Source organism: Penicillium hordei, assembly GCF_028827395.1.
Source record: "Penicillium hordei strain IBT 12815 chromosome Unknown utg000004l_segment0_segment0, whole genome shotgun sequence".
Lineage (NCBI taxonomy): Eukaryota > Fungi > Ascomycota > Eurotiomycetes > Eurotiales > Aspergillaceae > Penicillium > Penicillium hordei.
The window spans coordinates 864217-880968 of NW_026623145.1; the positions used below are offsets into that span (position 1 = coordinate 864217).

Below are 16752 nucleotides of genomic sequence, written 5' to 3' on the forward strand. Positions count from 1 at the left end.
TGATGTTGGACAATCTTTCCGGAGTCTGGAGTTTGATATTCGATACCCATTTGCTACGCTTCATTATTTTTCCAAATTGTTCTTGATCTTTGAGGTTTGCGTTGACTTATTCTGAGCTGAAAGATTGCTCGTGATGCGAAAGCTGTGAAAAACCACAAAACGGCCAAAAGAAAGGGTGCAATGTCCTTGCTTTTCGTGCAAGCTTGAGATGTGTCTATGTTGCAACAAGTGTGAAAATTTGAAAAATACAAAAAAAGGGGTGGAAGACTTGTTTGCATTTGTGATATCTTTGCTTGTCTTGAATGACACTTGCTCTGCAGCATGGAAAATACGAAAAAAAAAAAGGGGATGTTAAATGTTAAAGCATGAAAATTGAAAATATTAGAAAAACTTTCATGTGCCTGTGTAGCCACTACTAGTAGACTTATTGTTAATACAAATAACGTTGATGGTAACTAGCCTTGCACTCTACAGCACTTAACTATAAAGTTAGATATAGATCACGGCTAGAAGCCAATTATAAAGCTCTCTCTATGACTGATCTTGTCCGTCTAATGTGAAGAATGTAGCTCGCCATATTGTCACAATTCCTTGGTTTATAATGACCGGCTTTCAGCGGGTTGAGGTGATATGTCGTAGGCCATATGAATCAAGAGGGGAGGTCTTTAGGCAACAGACCACAAGTGGCCTCTTGAAGCATCTTCACTACTCCTTTATAGTTCTGATTCGATGCCATCTTAAGAGTGCTACTATAAAGTCCGCTTGAAGCTTAAACGTCTGCATTGGCATCTAGTAGTATTTCTACCAGCGTTCCAAGGCCCTAGGACGATACGGCCTAAATTACAAAGTCATATTCTCCACCAGGGGTATTGACATTAGCGCCTTCCTTTAGTAACAGCCGTACCAATAAATACCCCACGGTCTGTAAGTAATACATCTAGAGGCGGATTGCGTATTCTAGAATCCATAGCAGAAAAATCCCTAGGTAACATTGATAGCACAGCCTGGCTTAGTACTTTAAGCATCGTTTTATTCTATTAGCATATATCGAAAGAAGCAACCTGTAGTATATTGCTACTCTATAGAGGAACTAGTACACCCTATAAAAGCATAACCCTCACAACATACTATATACCTTCTGTTATAGATTCACGAGCGCCAAATAGGGTAGCCTAAAGAGCGTCACCAAATCTTCCACTAAAAGCGTTAACATCGGCCCCTTTATCAAACAAGTATTTAAATAGGTCGATATAACCCCCGAGAGAAGCAGCCTAGAGTGCACTACTGAGTCTTCCCCTAGAGGTATTGATATCGGTACGATGATCGATCAGTATCTACACTGCTGCTGTATAGCCTCCGAGAGAAGCACTGCCGAGTGTAGTTCCGAATTAACTCTCTTCAGTATTAATATCCGCTCTAGACCTTTGAAGAACCTGCGGGACGTTTGTATAGCTACTAAAGGAGGCAGTATAGAAGGCATTACGGAATATTGTACCGTGGGAATTGACACTTACTTTTTTGTCCAGTAAGCGTCTGCACTATTTTGCTATAGCCGGCACTAGATGCTGTAATTAGAGTATTGCTGTACGGTCTACCGGAAGCATTCAAGCCGGCCTTTTCCCCCTAGTAAGTCTTATACCACCGTCTTGTACCCTCTGAGTGATACTGCAGCTAATACATTGCCGTACTGGCTCACTTAATCGTTGATCTTGACCCCTTGTGTAGCAGTATCGATACTAGCTCTCTGTTACTATTGTAGGATGCTACAATTAGAAAAGTGCTATATTCGCTATAGGTATTAACATTGATAGTATTTTTTTGTGTTTAGTAACAACTGTATCTCTAATCGACGAGATGGCTTAGTAGTCTTCAAACAGTAGAGAGCGTAGTATACTATAGTCATCCTGCTGCGGTGATCGATCGAAGTGGAAGAAGAAAAGTGGAAGAAGAAAAAGGCAACTTCTTGTCTTCTCAATAGTATATTTTAAGAACACGTGATGTTGTAACGACAAAGGATTTAGTAAAAACGGAGCTTAAATAGGCGTTCAGTGTAGCCATTTTCGACAGCCGATTTACCGTCAATTAGCGTTGTGGTGTACTTGTGAGAACCGAGAAGATCTTGATGAATGGTAAGATTGAGTGGAAAACGCTGGATGCCGAAGAAGCATAGTATACAAGTGCCAATATATATGGCTCTGATTATTTTGAAACCCTCGAGACGTCTTGGCCACACCTGCTATGACCTATGGGGTTGGACATAGTGTATAATAACCTCTATCCTCGTAGAACAAGGAGCGCGGGTGGAGGTCAAAGAGTATTTGGCATGGGATAACCTCGATACCATCTATGACCCGGGTTCATTGCAAGAAATTTCTGCTGATGAATTGACCAATAGGGTAGGGCGACAACCTTCCCCTGCCTTCCAGCTCGTATCTCTTAAAAGTCGAGTTTATATGGCATGCCGAAGAAATGACCAAGATAACCCTTTCACCGCTTGGAACTAGGAGACCACGCCTCAGGTTGCCACTCCTCGCCTGGGTTGGTCTTTTTTGCCTTGGCCCATGGGTTCTCCACCTTTTGTGTCTTCGGTGCTGCGGGTGCGGCTTTGACATTGGGGGCTGTGTCGGGGGATGTGGTCGAAGCCGGGGTTTGTTGTGTGGGAGCAGTGTTGACGGGCTGATTCAAAGTCGCCTCATTTATTTGGGTCGCTGGTGGTTGTTGTTGAGTCTTGGGCTTATCGAGGAAGGAGGCCTTGCTGGCCCAGCGTTCATCGGCGAGTCGAGCGAGTTGTTTGATTTGCGCCTGGCGAACAAGATCCTGCTGCTGCTCCTGGATGCTCGGGGGGTGTTCTCGAACATGTCGTAGCCACTGGTGCCATTGCGCTGCGTTGATATGGTATATTAGTTATGATTCAATAGTTTCATTCCGCTTTGTCCCGGAATAGAGACATGTGGTCCAAGCCCGAGCTTGCATATTCCCTGCGACCTGCGACAGAACTCACGTGATACTTGAACATCACTGAAATGTGTTTTGGGATCAAATCGAACAATGCGTCGGAAGCGAGCTGCGTTCAACACATCTTTGAACTCCCAGAAGGTATTGCCGGCGAGATCCTCACCTAAGACACGGTTAATGGTCCTGAGTTGTGACACGAAGAACATCAAGCGGATACTGACCGACCAAGAAGGACTTGCGCCAGGGCAGGCGAAGCTTCTTCCATTTAAACCATAAGCTGTTAACCATTGTTGAGTGTGTAGAATAGAAAGAGTCGCAAAAAAGATCGAGGCGGGATATCGCAATGCATAGAGCGACCATTGGGGACTTCGGTCCTATTGGCTTTTGGGATTCACCGCTTATGTCTCTCCGGAGTATACAGGTGATTTCTACATGAATTGTTATATCGACATTACTCCGTAGAAGTTTTATAGATTTATAGGTTATTTATAAAGAAGTAGAATAGTAGAATAGTAGAATATTCGGCCGCTTATACAACTCTTCACTCAATATAGAATTATTTTCAATACCATTGACGCTATAATTACTATTCAACAATAACTTTTTAATGTCTTTTTAATATCTTTTAAATTTCTTTTTAGGATGATTCAAATCAATTCCTATAACCCCATAATGCATAATATTTATACAATTTTCTACAATAAAGTCGGTGGTCAGTATTTATTGCGATAGACCATCAGGAACGTCATCGGGGATAAACACAGCCCAGGCATTCCACTCCTCCCTCCATCTCTTAGCCTTTCTCTCCCTTTCTTCTCTTTTTTTAAAAAAAACATCCACGACTTTACTAGAAAACTTCTGTACTTCTAGTAATTGAATCATTTTCTTCATCCCATCATTTCTAATTGTGTCAACGAACGCCCTCCTTCTGCTACCCAATCCCTGCCCCCGTTAAGGCCGGTCAGGCACCCGCAAAGGGATACATACCACCCGGGTGGCAACAACAGTCCAACTACACTTCAACACACTTGAGCATCGATCATTCGATACATCATGGCTTCAGTGACTTCGTTGGATAAGGATTTGCGCAATATGCGCCTATCCCGCTATACCCCGCAGGCAGCCGCGGAGGTGCGCGACTGGATTGAGGAAGTGTTGCATGAGAAACTGGCAGCGTCAGACTTGCTCGAAGGCCTGAAGGATGGTGTTGCTCTTTGCAAGTAAGTGTATCTGAGTTTCAAAGTACCACATATTTATGGACCACTGGCTAACTCCTCGAATTACAAGGCTGGTAAACCTCGTTGTGTCACCGGGCGTGAAATTTAAGCAGTTGTCCGCACCATTTGTACAAATGGAGAATATTTCGCATTTCTTGCGCGCATGCCAATTACCACCGCTCAACCTTCCTCCGCATGATGTCTTCCTGACAGTTGATCTCTACGAAGCAAAGGATCCAGCGCAGGTTCTCCAATGTTTGGCAGCGTTCAGCCGACGGGCTAATGCCCTTGCGCCCAACAAATTTCCCCGAACCGTCGGCCCACAGAGTAAGCGCGGTGTGGTCAGCCCGAATGCGACGGGTTCCTCAAGCACCGGAGCATATACACCACGGTCAGCCCGCTCCTCCAGCAACGTCGGAGATGCGAAGCCTTCTGGGTCATACAGTACTTGGGCTAAGAAGGGAGATGAGCAGGATACTACGCCAGCTTGGAACATTCACCAATATGGCTACATTGGGGGAGCTAGCCAAGGGAATCAAGGGGTTGCATTTGGTGCTCGCCGACAGATCACCACTCCCGGGCCGGCTGTACCAAGCCTCGCAGAGAAAGAGAAGCGCAGGCGTGAAGAGGACGAACGGATTCGCCAACAGAACGCAGAGAGGGAAGAGGCTGAGCGAGTGCACCAGCGACAGGTTGCAGAAGAGGAGGCTCGTGCCAAGGCAGAAGAGGAGCGCCGATGGGAAGAAGAGACTGCTCGTGTAAGGGAACAAGAACGTCTCAAGGTGGAAGCAGAAAAGAAGCGCTGGGACGATGAGAAGCGCCAATGGGAAGCGGAAGAGCAGCGACGTATAGCGGAAGAAAAAGAAGCCGAGGACCGATTTGAGCAGGAGCGGCAACAGAGACGAACCTTGAACGATAACCGTCTCAACGGTCAGTTCCTGAGTCAGTACCAAGCCTCCAACCCCCAGGCTAGTGATGTCACCGGCGCGGTCGAAGAAACAACCCAAAGCCGCCGCATCAAAGAGCTCGAGCGCGAGCTACAGCTGGCAAAGGACCGGGAGCGTCAGTACGAGACCGAACGCCAAGTCCAGCTTGAAAAGACCGGCGATCAGCCTCAGCCTCGCAGTCAAAGTCGCCCTCGTCCCGTGCCTCCCAAGCCTAGCTACGATCTTTCTTCTCTCGAACAAGAACGGCGACTCCTCCGTACGGAGTGGCAGAACACGCAGGATATGCCCGCTACTTCCGAGGCAGAGGAACCCGAACCCGTTGAAGAGCGAGCACCACCCCAACCCCCTCGTCCCCTCCCAGTGCCAAAACCATCATCTTTCTCTGCCTCGCCGGCGCTCCCTCCTAGGGACCTACCTGCCTCGCCCCGGCCGCTTCCGGACCCAGTAGCCTACAACGCCAATCGGGCCCACCAAAGCCGCGTGGATAGTTTCCTTTCCTCGAACCCAGCCCCCGCATCTCCAGCCCCAGCCTCCCACCGATTCCAAGACTACACCTCGACCTCCGAAGTCGACGCCGAGAATAGCCGCCGCGCAGCTTCACAGCAGAAGACCAAAGCCGGCGGCTGGGCATCCAAGTCTCTCTTGGAACGAGAGATGGAGCGTGAACGGGCGCGCCAGGAGGAGTGGGCAGAGAACCAGAAGCAAACGGCAGCTGCGGCCGAACGTGGTGGCCAAGACGGCTCTCAAGGCTCGGGACCAGGCCAGTCTTGGGATGTCCATCAGTATGGCTATATGGGTGGTGACAATCAGAATCGTGGCGGTGTTGGCCTTGGTGTTGGCGGTGCTAGGCGCCAGATTATTGGGCCCCGGCCGCCCCGGTAAACTATTCACTTGCCCCTTATGTTTTCCTGCCATCATTTCTATTTCTTTTAAGTTATATTTCCCCCTGCCTATGTGGGCGGATATCATCATTGACATATTTCTGTGTTGGTGGATTATTCTGTTATATGCGTGCTATGATTCCCGCTTCAGACCGTTGCTTATTTTATTTTCGATGCGATGTGGTTGTAGATAGCAGTTATACTCAAAGTCATATAATAAAAACGTTAAACACTTTCTAGAAAACACCGAGTCAAAGGTTGTACATAGAAAAGTCCTCTGCACAGTTGAAGCTTTTTACCGTCTTCGTATACGCCTAAGAAGACGTCAAAAAATACTAGGAAAGACACAAAACACATACGTGGCATAATCCTTTCACGGTAAGTGAAAAGAATGCATTTAATAGATAGCACAGGGACTCCATAATCCCCTAAGTATATATCACAACCATTATATTCAAACCGAAGAAAGACAAAGGTCCTTCAAACGCTCCATTCAAATGCTCCATAAACACCCATAGACGCCTCAGAACCCAATCATCAAGTCACATTGTCATCATGAACGTCATTACCACAACATCAGTCCTTCCCGATCTCATAAAAAAGGCTTCATGGTAAGATATGCTCAACCATAAACTGCATCCTAAACCCACTCTCCCGCAAGTAGGCCCATTCAACCGAGTCCCGGTCACGACTAGCCTTCTCACGACGCGCAATCCCAGACCGGACGGCTTCTGCCAGCGACGGGGTCACAGAGAGCATCTTACTTTTATGCAAGAGTACCATCAACGCCTCGAGCAGAAGGGAGACCTTGGCATTGTTCCCGAGGGTCGGGGTAGCCGCCGCGTAGGGGAGGAAGCATTTCTCCAGCTTGGCCTGGGTAAGGTAGTTATCATCGGAGCTGGGGGCGGAGCTCTCGCGGAGGACGAAGAGGAGGAGTTCGCAGAGAGTGGAGTCTGCTTCGGGTAGGAGGTGCGGGAGGTTGGAGGGGCTGATGAAGTGTTGGAAGATCGGGAGGGAGAGGTCGCGGATGTTCTCCACGAACATGCCGTAGAGGTCGTCTAAGGGCATGAAGTCCCGCGGTAGTTTCTCTGAGACGCTGGAGAGGATGCTGAGGAGTTGTTGGCGGAGGGCGAGGGAGATGTAGCCGCCTAGCGGGGATAGATTGCTTTCGTGGGAGGGTGTTTGGCTTTCTTTGGGCATCTTGACAGGGTCTGTGGCTTCGTCCATTGCATTTCGTGTTCCTCGTCGGGTGCGCTTGCTGCGCCGTGTATTGCTAGCGTTCGATCCCTTGCCTGGAGGAGATGCCGAGATTGAGCTTTGGTCAGCTTCGAAATCCTCGTCTGAATTGTTCAGGTAGTCGCCATAGTCATCCTTGTCAATGTTGATGTCGCCTGCTCTCTTCTTGGTATTATGCGAGTCTTGTTCGGGAACAGGAATTCTCAGCTCATCGGTGAATACCTCTTTGAACTCGCCGAGATTTGATTTGCCATTGGCAAAGATTGCCCGCATAATTCTGCGGTCCCGTCCAGCTGTGGTGTTCGATACGATGTAACGGAAGATCAGGCTTTCTCGAAAGATTCCGAGGTCATCATGCACCTCCACTACCTTCGCCTTACGTCTTCTGCCTCTGCGGTTTCCTTTCTCAGCCTGTTCAGCGCCCTGCGAGTCCTCCCCCTCCGATCTCCCTGAGTACTCAGATCTCTCCGACCAAACCGAGGTATCTCTTTGGTTTTGTTTTGCCTCTTGGTACTTTTTTTCACGCTCTTTCCAATCGTCTTCAAGTACGTTGCACATAAACTGGAGCCATATCTGCCAGCGCTCCCAACGCGCCGGGTGAAGTACTGAACAATTAAATGCCCAGCCGACGGCGTGCCAGAAATCCTCTGCACTGCTCCACACTGAAGAAGCTTTGTTGAATTTCGTATTCAAAGGCCTGGTATCAGGATTGTCATTCTCTACGACCATCGGGCTCTCCCCACGCCGCCTACCCTGTCGCGAAGATTCAAAATGGGTGAAGCCGAAAGCAAGATTAAATTTTGCATCCATGGGACCAACAAGAGAATTCGTCAATCGAAGAAATCGCAAAGCTGCATTGGGTGCTTCCTTTTCGTACTCGGACTCGGCGCGCGTCGTTGTTTTTGGGTGCACGAGCATGGTAGCTGCGACAGCCAGATGCTGCGGCAGTGGAATCACTGCCTTTGTTGATGAGATAGTGCCCGATGCAAGAACATTGTAGAGAAGGCTATATGCTTGGGGCCCTAGTTGAGAAAGCGGAGATTATTAGCAGCGGCTCTTTTGGGGTGGCGTCAAAGCACGAGGATAGGGAACATACATAAGCTATCTTCGAGGAAAATTTCTGTCTGTCGAGCTAGCTCCCATTGAAGGGGTACGGGTGACCGATATGGTACCTCGTCCATGGTCGTCATGGGCAGAGGGGGGGTTTTGAAAAGCCAGCTGAAAAGATACATTTTGAGCTGGCAGTAACACGCTTATCGATAAGAAATCGCGGCGGAGGGCGTATGACGCGTCGAGAGAGCCCTGGAGGTATATGTCCGGCAGAACAGTAGGCACTTGGACGTTGATATATGTGACATTATTCAAGAGTATAATAAAGGCATCCAAAGTAATTTCTAGAGGTAGGGTAGGATACCACTGCAGTCAACAAACTAAGAGATGTTTTGATAATCAGTTCTATAAAAAGATTGAACTTTGTTGTTTTGAGGGCGGAAACAAAGGCGGTGGAAACTATACAGACAATGAACTTCGCATTTCTTCCTGTAAGGACCGGGGCACATATTGACGAGTAATTGGCGAGAAATTAACAAGGCTACTGCATGGTGAGGCCCTTGGTCGGTTAAGTAAGTAATAAGATGTTTGTTTTGGCGAAAGTCTGAAATCTAAAAGCCCCAGGGTAGGTACATAGTGCTGGAGATGTCAGTTTATTTCAGTAACATGGAAAGAAGCAAGGGGATATCTATAAACAGATTCTGAGTAGACTAAGGGAACAAAGATATGGAAGATATTTTGTATGTTCTTGGATTACGGTTGTTATGCACATACATAGTAGTATATGTACATACCTATAATCCAAGTATTGTCTGCATGGTTTACCTTGCATTGTTATATTATTCGAATATTCCAGGCCTACATATATGTAGGTGAGAGGTGACAAATACCTAATCCCAAACATATGATGGGCCCCCGCATGGGCCCCAGCCAAGAGATTGACCTGCATTATCAAAGCTCTACATAAGGACAAATTCTTACTTCCATGTGCATAGATTGCAACGGCGGTAATCCCTTACATTACACAGCCCGAGATTTCAAAGAGAGAGACCCGAAAAAGATGAAGCTTGCGAGGTAAAAGAATGCAGGGCTTGAATACTTGGGAATCTAGACAAGGACAAGCCGCCTGGGACAGAAAAGAGGGGAATTTGGACTTGTTCGCAGTGACTTCTGCGTCTTCATATTTGCTGACGAAAAAACAAGAGAAATAGGATGCGCAGCGGCCAAGAAACCCGTCAATCAGTTCGCAATGCAAAGGCCTTTTATAGAGAAAAGGAGAGGCGAGAAAGCTCGGAAAATCAAGGAGGCCGTGGATACGCCAACATGAATAGCGGAGAGGGAAAAAAGGAAAGATTAAATGGGAGCCACTATGACTCCTCGGGTATATCGGAGAAGAGACCTATTCGCAACCGATGCGACTGTGATTAAAGAAAGTTAGCAAATGAGTTTCGCTAGTCTGGTTCCGAACAGATATGACATACGAAAGGCAGCTTGGGAATGACCACCCCCAATGTGGCCAGGAAGTTGATAGTGAAGTGGGTCAAATCGAAGTGGGTGTAGTGAGTGCTGAGGAGGAAGAGCACGATAGGCACGCAGAGCAAGAACTTCTTAGCCGGTGTATACTGGTCACCGTTGTCGATCTGCTCCCACATGTTGAGATTGTCATAGGCACCGGCATTAAATTCGAACGGAATGCCCCGCACCCAGTGGAACATGAGGAAAGATCCGAACATGTAGCTGATATTGGTAAGGGTCCACGAAGTTTCCTGCGAGACGCCCGGGATGATGTCGTAGAAAATCTTGAGAGCGGCGATGCACACGAAATGGATGGTCCAGGCACCTACAGATAGCACGAAATCCCACGTTAGTCCTTGGTTTCTCTGATATATGTGGTCTCCAGGATCTTCTTTCACTCACCCTTGGCATTCACCCAGTTTGCATTCAGATTCGGCAATGCGGCCTGATCACTAGTATGCTCGATAGACTCAGCTGGTTCCTGGTAGATAAGACTGCTGGACCGCCTCCGGCGGCCTTGTTTTGAGGTCATGCTTGGAGATAACCGGTGCGGTCCTGTGTCAACATCCGGAGGGAAGGAGATCCCACGGGGGGTCAACAGGGAAGACACTTTTGAATTGTCGGACGCCAGCTTGACGGTTGGATCCAAAAGAAAAGAATAGGTTGGAAGAGAAGGAAAGAAGAATGAAAAGGAGCGTGGGGATGAGGTGGCACGGCCCAGACTGGAGTTTGCCGGTCGGATCGGCTTGCAGTCACGGGGTGCGGAAGAGCTCTGATTCACCTGGGCATATCTTCCTTTTTTTTTTTTTTTTTTTTTTTTTGCTTAGACTATCTCTTTTTCTTTCCATTATAGGTCTATAATTAGATTGGTTTTTTTTTTCCCTCCCTAATCTATTTCCTACCTTTTAGATTGGCCTAGAAAAAGGTAAATGCATAATTTGCCGTACATCGATGTACGAACGTATGCATGTGCGGAATCTAGCCCGAAAGGACTAAGACTAAATATGTATGTTGTACTTTATATTAAGGATCCAGTAAAGGGGAAGTTTCATAAATATTTATCTTTCTCTTCCGTCTGTTTTGAGGATTTTTTTTTGAAATATTCCTTATCGTTGACATATCCTTCTATGGGGCAAATAAGTGTGAGACATCCATGGGCTATACACAACTTGGCCACCTTTACTCAACAACGACTCCAAAATGATTATGCTTGTTAGCACCTAGGTATACATTTAAGAAAGACATATTTAGAAACATCTAAAAAGGCCCTCCAGAAAGTCCATCTGAATAGCACATCCAGACACAAACTCTAAAAAGAACACCCCTAATATCACCTTGGGCTGAGTAGATTAGACCACTACAGTCTTACGTCATTAAAGACAGAGGCCACATAAGTGGCTGACTATTTTAGTGCAATTATTCCTTCAAACCTCAGGGCATATGTGTCTGCATAGTAAGAAGGTTCCAACCTCATTATAGCCAAAAGTGCATCGTGATAGATCCCGAGTGAGAAGGCTCCATACGCAATACTCTGTCATGCCTAGAGCACGGTCTTCTTCAGCCTAAACCACTAGGTGTTTTCATTCGTATTGATGGTGCTAATCTAGCCCTGGGATAACATGCTACCAGGCGTTATAAACAATCGGTTGAAATCGTTGATAGCTCGTACATTAGGCTGCTAGGCCGCACTAGGTGATTATTTCCCCACCAGGTATTTGAACTTTGGATCAGCCTTCATCATTGGCACCAAAAGCTTATGTACCGGACTCTTTGGGAGGAAACATTGAAATCTGGGTTTGGTGATGGGCTCTGGGGCGCGGCTTTTGTCCCGGCAGTAGTGCTTGTATGTGAAAGGCTCAATGGAGCCTTAGGATAATTTTTACCAGAGGAACTGAAAGTAAATATTGCTAGTTTGCGCTCCAATGTCTTTTAGATCTCTTTTTCATTGTATTTACGATCCTCTGCTGCCGTAGAAATTCACATATCCTGTCGGCATGGAAATGCGCCTTCGTTCTGTATAACAGTTCTAGTACTTGGTAACGGGGGATTAGCTGGGATTCCATCCAAACCATTCGGTGTTGCTGTGCTTGTATGTGGTCTTGTCTATCATCGGTAAAGAAGAGTAGATGAGACTCTGGGTCGTCCACTTAGAGCTGGTCCTAGGTAGTTCTCCAACACTGCCAGATCAAGTTTATATTTAACAAGAAGAATTGGACGCTAGTACGGCCTCTGTCCTTGACAACATGAGACATTTCAATTTATAAGCAGAGACATGGTTAATGTGGAAGATGAGAGTGCCCTGACTTGATGGATTTAAGAAAACACATTTGACAATTAGGTGCTGTAAGCCCTCGCCTAGTCCCGGTTCGTAGATAGCCAACAGGACTTTGGATATTCAGCCTAATGATCCATAAGATTCATGATAACATTCGGCACTTGAGACGAAAGAAGACGGCATCAACCCCACTCTTGGCGTCGATCGCCTCGATTTGTTATATACTTCACGGGTAGATCTTACGCCTAAGACAACGCCCGGTCTGAAGAGATTTTTTAATGACTCGGATCATGATTCAAGCTATTATTAAGACCCGGCTAAATCTATATAAGATGTTTGAGTGTGGCCCCGGGGTCAAAGGGGCTTACTGGTTATGGATGTCTGCCCGCTGTCTAGGTCACGTCGAGATCATGTTGATATTGATCATCTGACCTGTTGGATTGATCATAGAGATATCAACCTTGTATTTTCAATTTTTTTACGCCTACGATAAGCGCCTATGTATGCATATCTCGGTTCTACACAACCTCAACGAGGTCAGATAGTGCTCTCTATAATGATTTGATTAATAAAGTGTCATCAAAAATCAGATTAACCTACATTTTTGTCCCTATGCAATACAAAAAAATGTCTAGAGTACTCTATCAGAACCCAAATCATGGGCTCTACGGCTTATCGCCTCATGTTTCACTGCCGTATACTTTCGATTGTGGAATTGCGCGAGTGGTCGATATCGTCTACCGTGAAATTTTCTGGGGGACCCAAACTCTACTATTGATCCTCCAAGACTCTCACTCGATCTGTCTTCCAATACTTTTATCCAAACTTCTCCAATTAATAATGGCAAACTCCTCAGACGGAGAGGCTGATTCGCGCACAGCCCTGGTTGGCGCACCGCGCACTCGATCGAATCCGCGTTCCACCTCGCGCTCCACATCACACGACAGCGCCCGCCCAGCCAAGCGACAACGCCGCAACAGAAATAAGAAAGACTCAGATCTATCTGATTTTGTTCCAAAAGGTGTTGCATTCAGTGCAACCTCCTTGCCAGTGGATAATCCTGACGACACATCCAGCTCTGGACCTAGTTCCTCAAGTGAAGATTCCGATTCCGACGCGGACCCAACCACCGTCGCAAACCCACACGCTGGCAACACCGCGCCTGCAATTAGCTGGAACCAGGGTCGGAAGGCTGCAGTGCGCACAACGCTCGGAAAACGCTCGGCGCCAACAAACGACAAGCCTACTCAATTTGAAGCGGTGAATGACAAATATTGGCGCAGTCGCAGTGCATCTGTTTCGGCCAATGGTGAAGACAAGTCCACAGCAAACGACCAGTCTCAAAGTGACGATGAGCTGGAAGATGGAGAGATTGACTCCAAGAGTGACACAGATGATTCAGATTCTCTTGGTTCCGAAGCCGATGACTCTATCCTACTGAACATAGGGGATAAGATGGGAATAGATGATGCCAATGACTATGACCCTGCCACTCTGGCCCACCAGCATGGGTCCAACGCTGGAAACGCGAATCTGAAAGGCGCATCTACACAAACCGGACCTGGATCGAAAGAGGAAGCATTCCGGCTTTTCTCACTCAAGTATCCAAATGCGCCTATTGCTTTGGTGGACTTAAGCCAGACAGACCTCGAGATAATTGCGAAGTACGTCTATTTCGATCACAACATCCATGATCTAGACCTCAAACTTCCCATCTCTTGCATCGAATGTCAATGCGAGGGCCATATGGCTGATGTCTGCCCAGCAAAAGAGGTATGTTTTATCTTGCATCCAATTATTTGATTTTCATCTCACTAACCTCAAATATAAAGTGTGAACACTGCAGTGCATGGAATCAGCATCAAAGCAGCACCTGTCCTGACTGGCGACGATGCCAGAGATGCCGCGAACGTGGCCACGACGAGCCGCAATGCAGTTCAAAGCTACGCAGTTTCGCACACGAAGTGCCTTGTGATTACTGTGGCAATGAGCATCTGGAATCCGAATGTGATTCTCTATGGAAGTTTCCAATCAGAGATCTTCACTCCAACCAAGTCACAGTGTCAATCTGCTGTGCGAATTGCTGTAGTGCGAAGCATCTTATGGGAGACTGCCCAGCTACTACCTTGCGCGCAGAAACCGGGAAGTCATCATCATTCACCCTGAAGGGCATCGATCCCGACATGATCACAAACCTCAACACTGTCATTCCGCCCCGAGAGAGCCGCCCACCAAGCCGAACGTCAGCCCGCGGAAGAAACAGGGGATGGTCTCCAGCTCCATCCCCAGAAGAAGATGACATGATGTCCCGCGTATCCCGAGGCCGAGGCCGCCCCGTCCCTGCCCCGCGCGGAAATACTCGCGGCAGTATTAAATTCGCAAGCGGAGTCGGAGGAAAACGTGGTGGTGATCCACCATCCAGAGGACCTTCTCGTGGCCGATCAACTTTCTCCGGGAACAACAACCGCGCGCGCTCCCCGAACCCGCCCCTTCCACGAGGTCCTCCACCAAGAGGTGGCAGCCGAAGCCGTGGACCACAACGAGGAGGAGGATTCTCACGTGGACCCCGTGGAGGTGGCGGAGGTGGCAGAGGCCGCGGGTGGTAAGAAGAGGGTGAAATGAGAAGTGAGCAGCAGATACCGGCGAAAGCCATGTGCATAGCAAACAGCACAGTGTCAACCATTCCTCTCAGCCGAGGCTGAGAATGTATGTACGATTAAATGAAAACTCATTCCAACAATTCTCACTCCAGTAAGTATATCTCTCACATTGTACGTAGTACACGCTCATGCTGCCCATACAGACTATCTAGTATATCTATAAACTAGTAGCCTCTATGTAAATCCCACCATGAGATGACACAACGCGAGAATTAGATCACGCGCCATGCTCATCACTCTCTCGAGTCCCGAGAAACCCCCCCTCTAGAATACCGACTAGATCATCCAACTGCTTAATACAAAGATCGGTATGCGGGTGTTCCTTCAAATGCACATTCAGCTCATTCAAAAGCAACACCGTCGCAGCGCCAGCCATATGCCCAGCCGTCATATCATCAATGCTATCGCCAACCATGATCAAATTCTCACCATTAGCAAGACCCCATTCACTCGCAATATGCAGAATGCCCGCGGGGTCAGGCTTGGGCAGGAGATTCGGCGTGTCCCGCGTGATGATTGGTAGGAAGATATGACCATCGAGATGCTTGTCAATCAGGTTCTGGACTGGTGTTCTGAGAGATTCGAATATCTATGTTAGCACTGTGTGTACATTGCGCAACATGAATGAATATGAATGGAGGGCTCCAAGGTTATGTCCTGGTTCCGTTAATTGCTATAACGTACTCGAAGTTCCGTGTGCAGAGCGCCCGCCGTAAGCCGCGGGATTTAAGATAGTCCATTAGGCGAACCAGGCCGGGCTGCGGCTGTTGGTCGGCCATGGCTCGGCGTTCCACTGCTTGCACCTTGGCTACGGCTGTAGCTTGGTCTGCGGTTGGGAGTTCACGGATGTGCTGGAGGATGTCGACGGAGCGATCGATCCCTAGTGCTTCTCTATATTGGGAGATTTGTTAAAGAGGTTTAGGAGGGGTTAGGGTTTGAATAACCCACGGGCAGTAGACCATACCTCATTTCGCTGAACATGTGGTGCTGTGGCAAACTAGTCAAGATTAGCTAGGTTCAGTCAATATAAAGTTGACTTGATGACACGATTAGAGCTTGTTATCATTGGAATCGCCAAACATGCTCAATTCCCCCGCGATTAAACAAGATATAAAGGCTGGAACATGATATAAGACTAGAAGAGCATGGAAATGCCCTCTAGTCATCAACTACATCTCAAATCCCAGGCCGCAGCAATTATCATCTAACCTGGAGCGGATCCAGAGGTCACCAAGCAAAAAGGGGCTAACCCGAGAAGTTCTCGGGCAATCCGTGCAAGCATTTTTCAAGCCAGGCATCTGAGTCCAACACAAGGTATACTTTCCCGAATAGGAGAGTATGTTTCTGCCTGAATCTCAAATTGATGCTTCAATCTCCATTTCCTGCCCGCTTCCAATCAGAGTATCAAGGTGCATATCAACCCTTCAGGGCGCATGCAACATAGTGGATATCTAACAGGGGGGGGGGGGGGGGGGGGATAATTACAGCGCATAATTCGTACGAAAATAAGGAACAGAGTGTGACTCACCACAAAGTCCCATCCACATCAAACACAATTCCCTTCAAGAGAGGGGTAGTCGACCCTTCGGTAGAACCGAGAGGTGCGAACTTCCGTGGACGAAGATGTTTGCAGGCGATAGCAGACATGATGGAACGAGTAGCGTGCCTTATATGGGACATGAACACAGAGAGAGAGGAAGTTGAAGAGGTGGAGTTAGCCAAGTGGAGCCGCGGGAACGATCTATAAGTTCCAAGGTTCCAAGATTCAAGAGCCGACCTCGGAAGTTACATAGTTCCTTCCCTTTTTGAGATTCTTCCAAATTAGATTCAAGCCCTTTACCCTAAAGCACTATATATATGTAGTAACGTCGGAAAATACCTACATATGTAGGTGTTAACTTTTCCCCCCGCGTGACTAGCGAAACTATGGGATGTAGCGACTACACTACCGCCCAACACCCGAATCGGGTATCGTATCGTGCATTGGGCCGAATAGCTTCAACTTTTTCCTTGACC

At 47.5% G+C, this 16752-nt stretch overlaps 7 protein-coding genes across 7 annotated transcripts; 2 read left to right on the plus strand and 5 right to left on the minus strand.

The window, feature by feature from the left end:
• Positions 1–769: 769 nt before the first annotated feature.
• N7537_007598 (uncharacterized protein) lies at positions 770–1480 on the minus strand (the record flags this gene model as incomplete). Its single annotated transcript, XM_056898653.1, has 4 exons — positions 770–820; positions 845–922; positions 1154–1296; positions 1339–1480. The coding sequence occupies 4 exons, from the start codon at positions 1478–1480 to the stop codon at positions 770–772; spliced, it is 414 nt and encodes a 137-aa protein (XP_056750729.1).
• Positions 1481–2487: 1007 nt separating this feature from the next.
• N7537_007599 (uncharacterized protein) lies at positions 2488–3243 on the minus strand (the record flags this gene model as incomplete). Its single annotated transcript, XM_056898654.1, has 3 exons — positions 2488–2882; positions 3002–3118; positions 3177–3243. 3 exons carry the CDS (start codon positions 3241–3243, stop codon positions 2488–2490), a joined length of 579 nt encoding a protein of 192 aa, XP_056750730.1.
• A 765-nt stretch (positions 3244–4008) lies between these two features.
• Positions 4009–6001, plus strand: N7537_007600 (calponin homology domain protein; the record flags this gene model as incomplete). Its single annotated transcript, XM_056898655.1, has 2 exons — positions 4009–4175; positions 4243–6001. The coding sequence occupies 2 exons, from the start codon at positions 4009–4011 to the stop codon at positions 5999–6001; spliced, it is 1926 nt and encodes a 641-aa protein (XP_056750731.1).
• A 605-nt stretch (positions 6002–6606) lies between these two features.
• N7537_007601 (uncharacterized protein) lies at positions 6607–8468 on the minus strand (the record flags this gene model as incomplete). Its single annotated transcript, XM_056898656.1, has 2 exons — positions 6607–8258; positions 8333–8468. The coding sequence occupies 2 exons, from the start codon at positions 8466–8468 to the stop codon at positions 6607–6609; spliced, it is 1788 nt and encodes a 595-aa protein (XP_056750732.1).
• Positions 8469–9517: 1049 nt separating this feature from the next.
• N7537_007602 (ORMDL family protein) lies at positions 9518–10594 on the minus strand (the record flags this gene model as incomplete). The annotated part of the gene is made up of 3 exons (XM_056898657.1): positions 9518–9704; positions 9768–10126; positions 10204–10594. Coding segments are annotated over 3 exons (801 nt in total), but the record flags the coding sequence as incomplete, so codon positions are not given.
• A 2322-nt stretch (positions 10595–12916) lies between these two features.
• On the plus strand, positions 12917–14698 carry N7537_007603 (zinc knuckle domain protein; the record flags this gene model as incomplete). Its single annotated transcript, XM_056898658.1, has 4 exons — positions 12917–13740; positions 13909–14138; positions 14195–14443; positions 14499–14698. The coding sequence occupies 4 exons, from the start codon at positions 12917–12919 to the stop codon at positions 14696–14698; spliced, it is 1503 nt and encodes a 500-aa protein (XP_056750734.1).
• Positions 14699–14953: 255 nt separating this feature from the next.
• On the minus strand, positions 14954–16416 carry N7537_007604 (putative haloacid dehalogenase-like hydrolase; the record flags this gene model as incomplete). Its single annotated transcript, XM_056898659.1, has 4 exons — positions 14954–15308; positions 15421–15627; positions 15701–15733; positions 16265–16416. The coding sequence occupies 4 exons, from the start codon at positions 16414–16416 to the stop codon at positions 14954–14956; spliced, it is 747 nt and encodes a 248-aa protein (XP_056750735.1).
• Positions 16417–16752: the final 336 nt, after the last annotated feature.